The 13590-nt window shown below is 45.1% G+C and overlaps 1 protein-coding gene across 1 annotated transcript in view; it reads left to right on the forward strand.

The window, feature by feature from the left end:
• TMX3 (thioredoxin related transmembrane protein 3) overlaps positions 1-13590 on the forward strand; it is a 115723-nt gene that overhangs the window by 81655 nt on the left and 20478 nt on the right. The window contains exons 10-11 of the mRNA XM_082258600.1: positions 799-897; positions 9007-9064. Of these exons, the coding sequence (XP_082114726.1) occupies positions 799-897; positions 9007-9064 (157 nt within the window). The remainder of the gene's footprint in view (positions 1-798; positions 898-9006; positions 9065-13590) is intronic.

The following is a 13590-nucleotide window of genomic DNA, read 5'->3' on the forward strand; positions in this document are numbered from 1 at the left end:
CTGTCTTTACAGTCTCCTCTGTAATAAGAAATCTGCCTGCCAGCACTTTTTGGAAATAGGGCTTTACTTCTGCTTGAAAAAGTGCACTGATTACCTCACCTGTCCCAAGCCTGCAGACTGGACAGTGAAGGAGAAACCGTAGACTTAAGAAGTAATTTTCTCCCCCCATAACCTTGATGTAAGAGGCAACTCTTGTTTGTTTTAGGTGTCTCTTTCACGTCAAGAAGAGTCATCGGTCATCCAACCAGCTGAGCTCTCCTCACTCATACCCAAAGCAGTCAAGCGTTTTAGGCCCCTCAACCACTTTAAGTCTATGACCAAGCACTTCTGTCTAAGAAAGCCACCAAAAACTGCTACTGGTCAGCTGTGGGGGTTTTGCCCAGTTTTTAAAGTTTATGTAATAAAGTTAAAATCTTTTTAAGATTCAATTTTAATAAATATTCTGCAATATCCTGGCACAGAGGGTTACTGAAAGTTCAGAAATCAGTTGTCCTAAAATAAGCTCTCAGAATCGAGAAGTAGGAAATCTGAAGTTTCTGGCCCATCAACTGTCTGACAACACACACCGCCTCCCATTTTTAATATGAGCCCTGAGTGGGGTCAGACACAGGATAGGCGTTTGATGTCCTCAACCCTCTAGCTGAAGTATCAGGTTTAGACAAAGTAAGCAAAGCTAAATGATGTGGAAGTATACATTCTTTATATTCAAGCCTGTGCCGTTGTAATATTTAAAGCCTCAATATATTGTTTTCTTTGTTGCAAATGAAAATGTGATTTATTTGTTTTATTTTTATTCAGAGTATGAAGATGGCGATTTGTCCAGCTGGGTGAACAGAGAGAGATTTGAAGGGTATCTTCATGTTGATGGATTTACATTGTACGAGCTTGGAGACACAGGTATGATAAGAGCTGTGGTTTCTTAAAAGAATCCCTGTTATTAAAAATAAAAATTGTAAGCCCCTCTACCTATGATAGAAGAGAGAGAGAAGGAATACTAACATTTCCCGCTGCCTGTGCTGCCAAAAAAAATCATTCTTTTCAGTAGAAATCTTCCCCCGAAAATCTGCTGGAAAACAAATACTTTCAGCAATGTCTATATCAGCCTTTCTCGACCTTTTCAACACAAAGGAACCCTTAAAATAACTTTCCTATCTCAGGGAACCTGTGCTATAAATAACTATATCTACAAGTCATGATACATTAGTGTGATGGTCAATGTAAAGAATGCTACTTACACTTGTGATCAATGGGATGAATTACCCCCTTACAGATAGCAAAAAAGACCATTGGTGTCAGTGGGAACTTATCTGAGGGGCAGACATTGCTCATTGCTCAAGGAATCCCTGGCAACCTCTGGAGGAACCCTAGTTGAGAAACCCTGGTCTATATCCTTGGTACCCCCAGTGCTCAGTTGTTCCTACCTCAGACCTCTTTATCATGATTGTATCCTGTAATGATGAGGAAATAGGAAAGATAAACTATTGAACACTTCAGGGGATCAAAGATGTTGACAGTCCTGGGAGTGTTGGTTTCCAAATAGAGTGTAGAGCAGGATTTTTATTGAACTGAATGGCCTTTTGTTGTCTCGGGAAATGGGAAAAAGTAAGTATTTTCACTCTTCTTTTTCAGGTAGAGTTGTTGGCCATTTTTATTTCTAATGTCAGGGTTCCCTTTGAGGACAATTTCATTTACTAATCAGTCATGTTTGCTGCAAAATGGTAAAAGCAACTTTTGTGTGTACACAGCGCTTTATTGGAAAGGAAAATACTGCACAAAGTGTCTACATAAGCAGAAATTCTGTTGAGATAGGAAGGAAATAGCCGGCTCATGTGTCAATGCCATTAATGGTTTAGTAATAAAATATTAGGGGCAGTAACGCTCAGCTCTCTGCTCTCCTGCATCTTCTGGAGCTGCATTTATTATTATACAGTCCCTTGAAATAGTATTCCTACCCCTCAACATTTTCTACATTTTGGTGTCCTTTTATGAAACGGAGATGACCAGTGATCACAGCTCATTTCCGATCATTCTCAGTTTATGAAACAGAAATGATCGGGGGAGAACATGTTCTCCGCTGATCATCTCTTCACACGGGAATCTGCCATTGACAGACCCAAAAACAGCCAGGCTATGAAGCTGCGATCCCCGCACTTCACTGGCGATCTGGGTCAGAATTCACACTCCAGGGTTCACCAGCCTGGAGCTTGTGAAGCGAGGAGTGAAGACAGAATCGGGGGAGAACTGAGGGGGAAAAAGGAAGATTATGGACTTCCTTCTTCCTCGTTCAGACCCCCCAACACAGTAATCATGTCCCCCTGCCATATTTATGTATATATATATATATATATATACATGTGTATATATATACACACATACATGTAGATATATATTTAATGTGTATATATATATATACAATGTATGTATATGTGTATTCAGTGTGTATATATATATATATATATATATATATATATATTTATGTAAGGGGACTATTATTTATTAACCTAGTGTACTCAGCAGTGATAATTTATCACTGCTTGTTAAAGCGCGCCAGGGATTTTCATACTACTGTAATCTCGCTTTGTCTCACGAGATTACAGACGCCCCATTGACTTCTACACAGATCTCAGAGAAAACCGTTCTCCTCTGATCACCCTGGGCGAACTGAAGTTCTCCGATTCATAAAATGGGTGCCAGATGTGATCATTTTCCCCGGAGAACTGTAGAGAAGCCAACAGAGAAAAAAATTCACCCGTTCATAAAAGTACACCTTTGTCATGTTACAACCAAAACGTAAATGTATTATGGGGGTTTATTGGGATTTTATGTGATAGACCAACACAAAGAGGCACATAATTGTGAAGTGGAGGAAAAATGGTAAATGGTTTTACATTTTTTTACAAATATCTAAAAAGTGTGGTGTGCATTTGTATTCAGCCCCCTTTACTCTGATACCCCTAACTAAAATCTAGTGGAACCAATTGCCTTCAGAAGTCACCTCATTAGTAAATAGAGTCCACTGTGTGTAATTTAATCTCAGTATAAATACAGCTGTTAGAGAACTTTAGTGAACAAACTGCATCATGAAGGCCAAGGAACACACCAGACAGATCAAGGATAAAGTTTGTGGAGAAGTTTAAAGCAGGGTTAGGTTATAAAGAAAAATATAGCCTAAGCTTTGAACATCTCAGAGCACTGTTCAATCCATCATCCGAAAATGGATAGAGTATGACACAACTGCAAACCTACCAAGACATGGCCATCCACCTAAACTGACAAGCTGGGCAAGGAGAGCATTAATCAGAGAAGCCGCCAAAAGGCCCATGGTAACTCTGGAGGTGCTGCAGAGATCCACAGCTCAGGTGGGAGAATCTGTCCACATGACAACTATTAGCCGTGCACAAATCTGGCCTTTATGTAAGAGTGGTAAGAAGAAAGCCATTGTTGAAAGAAAGACATGAAAATTCAGTTTGCAGTTTGCAAGAAGCCATGTGGGGGACACAGCATACATGTAGAAGAAGGTGCTCTAGTCAGATGAAACCAAAATTGAACTTTTTGGCTTAAAAGCAAAACGCTATGTGTGGTGGAAAACGAACACTGCCCATCACCCCGAACACACCATCCCCACATGGTATCTTAAAGAGGTTGTAAACTTGTTTAAAAAAATTTTTTTTCTTTTACAACCTGCAAGAGAAAGACATAATGAGCTAGTATGCATCGCATACTAGCTCATTATGAAATACTTACCTTAGAACGAGCCCCCGCCGTGCCGCTCTCTTACCTGTATGACGAGCGACATGTTCAGTCGCCCGTCTTCCGGGATCGCGGCATCCGGCCATCGGATTGGCCGGAGCCGCGGTGACGTCACTCCTGCGCACGCGCGCAGGAGCCGACGGTCACGGCACGGGGCTCTGAAGGAACGGCACGATCAGCCGTTCCTTCAGAGCGCATGCGCCAGTGACGTCACTGGCTGCATTAAAGGTAGATATCTCCTAAACCGTACATGTTTAGGAGATATTTACAGTACCTATAGGTAAGCCTTATCATAGACCTTTTCAAGAAAACCTTTTAAGAGTCTGCAAAGACTTGAGACTGGGGGCGGAGGTTTACCTTCCAGCAGGACAACTACCCTAAATACAAAGCCAGAGCTACAATGGAATGGTTTTGATAAAAGCATATTCATGCGTTATCCGAGACTTGAGAATCTGTGGCAAGACTTGAAAATTGCGGTTCACAGACACTCTCCATCCAACCTGACAAAAGCTTGAGCTATTTTGCAAAGAAGAATGGGCAAAAATTTCACTCTAGATGTGCAAAGCTGGTAGACATATACCCAAAAAGACTGGCAGCTGTAATTGCAGTGAAAGGTGGTTCTACAAGGTATTGACTCGGGGGCTGAATACAAATGCACGCCAAACTTTTCAGATATTTATTTGTAAAATATTTGGAAAACCATTTATCATTTTCTTTCCTCTTCACAATTATGTGCCACTTTCTGTTGGTCTATCACATAAAATGTCAATAAAATACATTTACGTTTTTGGTTGTAACATGGCAAAATGTGGAAAATTTCCAGAGGTATGAATACTTTTTCAAGGCACTGTAACTGCCTTTATTCCGGAAATCATAATTAAAGGGTAACTAAAAAAACAACAAATACAAGTAATAATAAGTCATATTGTAATGGAATGTTTTTAAAAATTACCTTTCCTTTTCAATTTGCAGCCGCTGTAATTTTCTGTAAAATGCAATGCAATATGGCTACCTGGACAGATGGTGTACAGAACACCCCCCAGAAATGTAGTTTCCTGCTTGTGTGATTGACTCACTAATTTGTCTAGAAATCTGCACCAAGATACAAGTCAGGTTTTGGGCATCCCCTGCAACAAAATTATCATTTTTGGTGAGATAGTCCCAAAGGGAAGTCATGTCTAAAGAGATGCAGACTTTGACACTTTCCTTCTTAATGGCCTGTAAGTGCAGCAGCTGATTGATAATTATAAAATCACTTTTATTAAATTCACTTTGCACATGGACACAGACAAACAGCTTTTTTTTTTTTATAATAACAAAACAGGAAAGTTTGTTAAAATCCTTGCAATGTACATTGATCACCCAGAGGGGAATGTTTTTTGTTTATTTTCTCTCAACGAAAGTGGCGTTACTCTTTAACTTGGATTTCCTGTTGGCAGTGCTTGAATAGATCATTATCAAATTTTTAAACAGATAAAATGGGAAAAACATGACATATGTTAACCACTTGCTGACTGCCCTATAGCAGTTTTACTACTATATACGTGATCCTGCACTTCTGCCTGCAGGGGGCGCGCGTGTGCCGCTTCTGGTATGACTATTCACAGCAGAAGCCAATCTAAGGGTTCCGGGCACTCGATGTGCGGCACCTGATGATCTTGGGGCAGAGACTCCGAACAGGGTTGTGCCGATGTAAACAAGGCAGGGTTAATTTCTGATGGGGGGAAGGGATGGATTATGTGTTCCTGCAAAGCAGGGACTTAAATCCATCTCTTTCCCTAGTACAAGCAGCACACGTAGTAAACACAAACACTAACTAGGCACACAGTTAACCCTTTGATCGCCCTAGATGTTTAACCCCTTCCCAGCCAGTGACATTAGTACAGTGACAGTGCATATTTTTAGTGACTGTATTAGGCCCCTTTCACACTTGTGCAACTTGTTATGCAACTTTGGACATCAGAGTTGCACGACATGTCGTTCCCCATGTTTTCCAGTGATAACCATTCATATATGCGCAACTTAAAGTTGCAGCAACTTCAAAGTAGTTCAAGCAATACTTTGGTCTGACTTTCATGCAACTTCAGGGCCATGGACTTCAATGTTAACCCTCAGAAGTTGCATGAAAGTCATACCAAATTGTTATACTATGCAACTTGTGTGCAACAGTTGTCCATTAAAACTGGTCAAAGCCAAAGTCGTATCCATGTTGCACCTATCCAAAGTTGCACCAAAGTTGCATCAAAGTTGCACTCCAAAGTCGGTGCAACTTTGGAGTCGTACAAGTGTGAAAGGGGCCTTAATGTCACTGGTTCCCGCAAAGTGTGAGTTAGGGGTTTATTTACTAAAGCTACAGAGGGCAAAATGAGTCATTATTCTGCAGAGAAACAAATCAGCTTCCAGGTTTTATTGCAAAAGCTTAATTAAACAAGGTGAGGTTAGAAGTTGATTGGTTTCTCTGCAGAATTGTGACTAATTTTTCCCTCTCTAGCTTTAGTAAATAAACCCCCTTAGTGTCTGATTGTTTTCTGCAATATCTTAGTCCTCGCTGATCACTGCCATTACTAGTATAAAAAAAATAAATAAAAATCCCAGTATAAATCCCATAGTTTGTAAATGCTATAACGTCCGCATAAACTAATCAATATACGCCTATTGGTTGTTTGTTTTTGTTTTTTTGTTTTTTTACCAAAAGCCTGTAGCAGATTACATATTGTCCTACATTTATGAGGAAATACGATTTTTTTTTTTCAGTTTTTTTTTTTTATTGAATGTTTTATAGCAGAAAGTAAAAAAATATTGTTTTTTCAGCATTTTCATTAATTGACCCTTTTTTTTTTTTTTTGGGGGGGTGCAGCGTTGCATGACCACTCAATTGTCAGTTAAAGTAATGCGGTGCCGTATCGCAAAAAGTGGTCTGGTCATGAAGGGGGGTAAAGCTACTAGAAGTCAAGTGGTTCATGTGCAGATCCCATATAGGAGTAGCATGAGTAAGATATAAAATATTCCTTGTGAAAAACTATAAAAGGTCTGTAACTTTCCTTTATTCATGTTTTGGCTTTAGATTTAATTATGCTTCAGTTTGTTATGCAATTGCCTTAGTGTCCATTCACACTGGTACGACTTGTCAGGCGACTTGGTCAGCCTGACAAGTCGTGCACCGTCGCTCCCACTGTGTAGTACAGGAGCCGTTCTAATAGGAGCGACACAAGTCGCTCCGACTTAGAAAAAGGGTCCTGTACTACTCGGGAGCGACCTAGAGGCGACTTGCATTGACTTCCATTATGTGAAGTCCGTGCAAGTAGCGCCGAAGTCGCGCTGCACGTGACTTCACAGGTCGCCCCCTAAATCGGAGCGCCCTAATGTGAACGGGGACTCACAGGCTGGTTTTTAAAGCTTGCAAGTAAATGTAATTTGCCACTACATATTTCCATTCAGCAGCTGAACTGTGGCAGTTAATAGTAGTTCACTCACTCCCAGACCCCAAAGGCAGTTGAAGCCTGAGATGCAAGCTAAGGCCCCTTTCTCACATACGGGCCGTTTGTCAGTTTTTCATCCATCCGTTGATGGATAAAAAACAGACATCAAGGCATTCCTATGGAAAAATGGATGATCATACTTTTACATCTGTTTTCATCCTCTTCCATCAATATCCGTTTATTTGAATGGATGAAAGCCCCATTTTTCTTCCGTTAAAAAAACGGTTTGGACGAAAAACAGATGTAAACGGACAAACGATCCATTGGTGGTGGGTGTAAAAAAAGCGAATGAATAACGGATGAAAAATGGATGAAAAACTGATCCATCTTGACGTGACTGAACTGATGAACTGATCTAGTCGCTAATTAGCCACTAGAATAATTTCTGCCTTACAGGGAATCGCCAGCTGAAAAGATCTATACTGGGATAATGCCTGTAGGTGCAGGCATGATCCTGGCATGGACCTTAAAGCGGAGTTCCACCCAAAAGTGGAACTTCCGCTTTAGGTATTCTAACCCCCTGACATGCCACATTTGGCATGTCATTTTTTGGGGGGGGGGAGCGGGTACCTAGTTTTGACAGGTACCCGCTCCCACTTCTGCTCGGAGCGCCGCGGCGCCCTGAGCGGAAGTTCTCCTCTCCCCCTCCCTCCCTGCAATCTTCTGGGACATGTCAGAGGTCCCAGAAGATTGCCGGCCAATCAAGACGCGCAGCGCGACTCGCGCATGCGCAGTGGGTACCCGGCTGTGAAGCAGCAAACTGTCACAGCCGGGTGCCCACAGCAGTGATGCCGAGGGAGAGGATCGAGGCTTCGGGCGGCCGCATCACCGGACCGTTGGACAGGTGAGTGAAATGGCTGGAACTCCGCTTTAAGAGGTCCATGGGCATCGTCCTGGTGGGAAGTGGCTAGAGAAGAAGGTGTGGCATTATTTGGGGCTAGAGAGGGATTGATTCCACAAGGAAAATTGAAAGATCTTCTGCGTCATTGCCAAGTACGATGTGTCATTATCAGCAATGTCTCCTGTGTGTTATCAGCCCTAATGTTTTTTCACTTTGGAATCTCAAGTGGGCCTCAGGGGAATGGTGGATGCTTCTATGTATTGGGAGGATGTTCGGAGAATCATGGTGAACATTCTGTGTCTTCATGATGAGCTCATGAATGTCATTCCGGTTGTAAGACGCATAATGAAATATATATACTACTGTTGCTTTTTTTTTTCTATTTTTTGTGAGCTCACACTTGATGCTATCTAACAGTAAGGCCTCATGCACACTGGATGTTTTTGCAGCTGCTTCTAGGGGTGTCGGATGTTTTTTTTTTTTTTCCCAGCCTCTAAACTCCCCTGCATGTTAGCTTATGTGTCCATGCACGCATTGCATGGACACATAAGCTAACATGCCAGTGCTTCCCGGAGCAGCAGCATTTTGGCAGAAAAAATGCTTGACACTTGTAAACTTGTGTAAACCCTTGGCGCGTTTAGCGCTTGAGCGTTATTTATTTCAGTGGGCAGAATAACTTATTATTCTGGCCAATGAAATCCTAACGCCCAAGCACTTGACATTTGTAAACACGCCTAAAGGCTTTACACACTTTAACAATCGTTATTTCTGCCAAAATGCAGCTGCCAGGAGAAAAGGCTTTTAGGAGAGTTTAGAAAACGTCCTGTGTACATATGGTCCAAAGATGATAAAATACAGAAAGAAATGTCAAAATTCTTCGAATTGTGTGTAATCTGAAGCATTGGAATTGTTCATAATTTCCATTTATACTTTTAGGAAAACTTGTGGCTGTTGCTGTAATTGATGATAAAAACAATTCAGTTGAGCATACTCGGTAAGAATATTTTATATAATTTTTGTCTAGGATGTCCTCTTTTTCTATTCCTTTTCTTGATCTAAACCATGAAATTGTATTATGGAGTAAGCAATGGTTCAATGAATGTAGCCAGGCAAGTAAGAATACCACATCCTCTTTTTCCAGCTTAATTACTTATTTTGATGGAGAGGGGTTCCTGGTATGGTAACTATCCCTCTCTCCCCCTGGAGGGTTTTGGGGTGAACATGGGCCCCTCCTTGGGACAGTCGGACCCCCAGGCTCCCCACTTTCCCGTCAGGCATCCCCCTTTCATCTGTCCCCCATCCTAGCTCCCCTCCACTTATTCTGGGGCTGTATGGGTGGTCTGCTCCACCTCCTAGGGTGGGGGCAGGGCGCTATACTGGCGATGGGGGCTGGGGGGGTGCGCCGCCAGTGATCGGTCGATCGGCTGTGGGTGGGCGTTGTACCTAGTGGGGGTACTTGCCATGGCCCCCCTGTCCTGCTTGGGTTTGTTCCTGAGGCCTAGGGATCCCTCCAGGGTCTCAGGCAGCCTCGTGGTGCCGCCATTTTGTTTATAGCCTGTGTGTTTCTATGCTCGGTGGCCATGTTTGTGTAGTCCGGCAGCCATTTTGCGGTGGTTTGTCATTGAAAATAGCAGCGGCCATGACAGTGGAGCCTTGAGGGTGGCGATTTTGGCAGTGGGAGCCCCTCCTCATTCCCTGGGGCTGACTCCTGGATGCTTTTACTTGCTGATCACCATGGGTACAGTTCAAATTATCCTGTTGGCTGCAGGTTCCTGTTTCTGCTGGTTGGTGAATCTGGTGGGTTTCTCTCCTTCTCTCTGCTAAGGATCGATTGGTGCTCTGTGCCTGGCGACTGGGTGGTGCTGCCAGCCTGGTGGCGGTGTCCCTTGCAGTGTTTTAAACACCTGTTTTGTGGGGTTCCCCTGGTGACTCATGGAGTCTTTGGAGCACATCTCCCCACCTGATCCCCTCTCTAATGCTGCGGTGCCCTCCGGGTCCCAACCATCCATCAATGCACTGATGGCGCTCCTAATCCTTTGTGTCCTGGGTGGAGGTGGCGTTTTTAGGCGACAGGCTAGCAAAAAGTGCCTCTCGTCTTCCCCTGCCTCATCTGTCTCATCAGATCCTGAATCTGGATTGGGTCACCCTGCTGGGTCTGCAACCATGCGACCAGAATCATCTGATATGGTGAGAGTGATTCCTCCATGTCTGCAACCACGCACGAAAAGACACTAGTGGAAGCACTGATTGTATCTGTGTGTGAGACCTTGAAGATGGAGGAGGCAGCTGCGACAGAGGCGCAGGTTCCCTTTGGCACTTACAAGTCATCCAGAGCGGCAAAGGTGTCTCCTTTCCCCACCTATTTTGACAGAATTTTCACTAAATAGTGGGGACAACCAAAGCATCCCCTTGGGGTACCAAAGCGCCTTACTAGGTGTTATCTCTATGAGGAGTCCCTTATTAAGAAGTGGACTGGTCCACTGGTGGTGGACCCTCCGGTTTCCAGGTTGAACAAGGCAACCGTGATTCCGCTTGAGAGTCCCTGGCCTTTAAGGATCCAGCTGACAATAAGGCAGAGGCTGTGGCCCACAATATGTACACTCTGACTGGGTTGGCACTGAGGCCGGTATTCACCATTGCCCTGGTGTCGCAAACTCTGAGTGAGTGGGCTAAGCTTTTACGCTGTGACCTGGAGGAAGAACAGCTCCCCCCTGCCTTGGCTGAGCTTTGTGGACCAGCTGGTCCAGGGGCTGCAGTTAATGTGATGCCTCTTTGGATGCGGCTCCCCTAGTGGTGCGGGTTTCTGTTTCGGCAGTGGTCCTTCGGTGTGTCTTTTGACTCAAATGCTGGTCTGCGGACCAGACTTCTAAAAAGGCCTTGACTGATCTTCCCTTTCAAGGCGATCGCCTGTTTGGAGCTACCTTGGATGACATCATAAAAGTCTCACAGGGGGGAAAAAATACCTTTCTTCTGCAGGCTACTAAGGGCAAGGAACCTCATTGTGGACGTGGGCCTTCCTTCTCGGCTCATAAGAAGTTTTTTCGTTCCTCAGGGTCGACTGACAAGGGCTCAAAGCCTTTCAGGTCCTCCTCTGGAGGATTCAAATGAACCTGATCTGGCAAAATGAGAGCGGGCTTCTCCAAACCCACAGACAAGGCTCCTTCAGCATGAAGGTGTGCCCTCACCCGTATCGTGGGTGGGGGATGTCTTCGCTGGTTTCTGGACCCGTGGACTTCCCTGGTACAAGACAAGAGGGTCCACAAAATCATTTGCTCCGGCTACAAGATCGAGTTTCGCTCTTGTCCCCCAGCAAGGTTTTTTGCTTCCAACTTGCGCCTGTCCCCGGCCCGCTTACAGGATCTGTTTGGGGTGGTACAAGACCTGTTGCTTCAGGGGGTGATTGTCAGGGTTCTGACTTCTGAACGTTTTCAGGGTTTTTACTCAAACCTGTTAACAGTTCCCTGGAATGAAGGCAAAGTGCGTCCAATCCTGGACCTCAAGGCGCTAAACTGCTTTGTGCGGGTTCAAAAATTCCGAATGGAGTCCATTTGCACGGTGGTGGCATCCCTGCGTCAGGGGGATTTCTTTGTTTCTATCGACATCAAGGATGCCTACCTTCACATTCCAATGTGTGCCAGTCACCAACGCTTTCTCCACTTTGCTGTGGGAGAGGAGCATTATCAGTTTGTGGCGTTACCCTTTGGTCTCGTCTCCACTCCTCGGGTCTTCAAAAATGTGTTAGCCCTGGTGTTAGCTTTGTTACGCCAATGGGGGATCGCGGTGCTGGGCTATTTGGTCGATCTCCTTCTGCGAGTGGAGTCTCCTACTGCACTGGTGGAAAACCTGGAGATCGCAATATGAACGCTGTGGGAGAATTCTGAATTTTCAGAAGTCTGCGCTGGTCCTGTCCACAAAGCTGGACTCTCTGGGCCTGACTCTGGACTCGGCCTTAGCCAGAGTGCTCCTTCCTCTGGACAAACTCCCGAAATTGCAGGCTGCAGTTGGTCTCCTGCTGTCCAGCAGATGGTCACCCCTTCGGACTTGCATGCAGGTGCTGGGCCTGATGATGACTACCTTTTTAAGGCGGTTCCATTTGCACAGTTCCATATGAGGTCCCTGCAAAGGGAGATTTTGCCCAAATGGGACAAGACTCCGCAGTCTCTTTACAATCCAATCCGGCTGAGTCGGGAAACAAAGGAGTCCCTGATATGGTGGCTTCATTCTCTGGTGCTTCGGCTGGGAAAAGCCTTCCTCTCCTTGTATTGGACAGTGGTCACCACGAATGCCAGCCTGTCTGGCTAGGGAGGAGTCCTCAGCAAGCATTCTGCTCAGGGGATCTGGACACTGGAAGAGTTCAGACTACAGATCAATGTCTGGAGGTGTTTCATTAGTTGTGTCTCTGGTGGGGCATCCCCGAGGCCAATCTGTTGATGTCTCGGCTCCAGAGCGAGGTGTAAAGGTTTGTGGCTCGGTCACGGGATCCTCTCGTGGATGCCACAGACGCGCTGGTGGCCTTTTGCGGTCAGTATCATCTGATTTACTCCTTCCCTCCTCTCAAGCTTCTGCCAAGACTTCTACGTAGAAGGGATTCTGGTCATCTTAGTGGCTCCGGACTGGCCTAGCCAGGCTTGGTACGCTGATCTGGTCTGGCTGGTCCCCGACGTTCCTTGGGAGCTATCTCTCAGGGACAATCTGCTGTCCCAAGGACCGATCTTCCATCCTGCTTTACAATCGCTGGCTTGACAGCTTAGCTGTTGAACGCCAGGTGCTGAAGGATAGAGGTTTATCTGAGTCGGTGATTCCTACACTGTTAAAAGCTAGGAAATCTACTTCTAGGAAGATCTACCATCGTACATGGAAGACGTACATTGCGTGGTGTGAGTCTCTTGGGGTTCATCCTCGCTCCTTCTCAGTGGCTCGGATCTTGACCTTCCTTCCAACGGGGGTTGAACAGATATTGGCCTTGAGTACCATCAAGGGCCAGGTGTCGGCTTTTGATGGTCTTCTTTCAACGACCTTTGGCCACACACTCCAGTGCAGCCTCCGTTGCCGCCTTGGGACCTCTATTTGGTGCATTCAGCCCTCCGGAAGCCTCCCTTTGAGAATCTTTGGGAGATTCCACTGCTTACGCTGGCCCAGAAGGTGGCCTTTTTGATGGCTATCCCCTCTGCGTGCGGGGTGTCGAAACTAGCGGCGTTATCCTGTCCTTCACCTTACCTGGTGATTCACAGAGACAAGGTGGTTCTTCGCCCCTGCCTGTCGTTCCTTCCAAAGGTTGTCTCTGATTTTAATTTGAATGAAGACATTGTGATGCCTCCCCTATGTCCCCGGCTTAAACATCCGAAGGAATTTGCCATGCATGCCTTGGATGTGGTTGGGCAATTAGGGTGTACTGGAAGCTACAGAGTCTTTCAGGAAGTCAGGCTCACTGTTTGTGCTTGCAGATAAAGGGTTGTCTGCTTCCACTGCGACCATTTCCAGATGGATCAGACAGACAGTGATTCAGGCGTCAGGGACGCA

Source organism: Pelophylax lessonae (assembly GCF_965119305.1).
Source record: "Pelophylax lessonae genome assembly, chromosome: 5".
In the NCBI taxonomy this organism is placed as follows: Eukaryota; Metazoa; Chordata; class Amphibia; order Anura; family Ranidae; genus Pelophylax; species Pelophylax lessonae.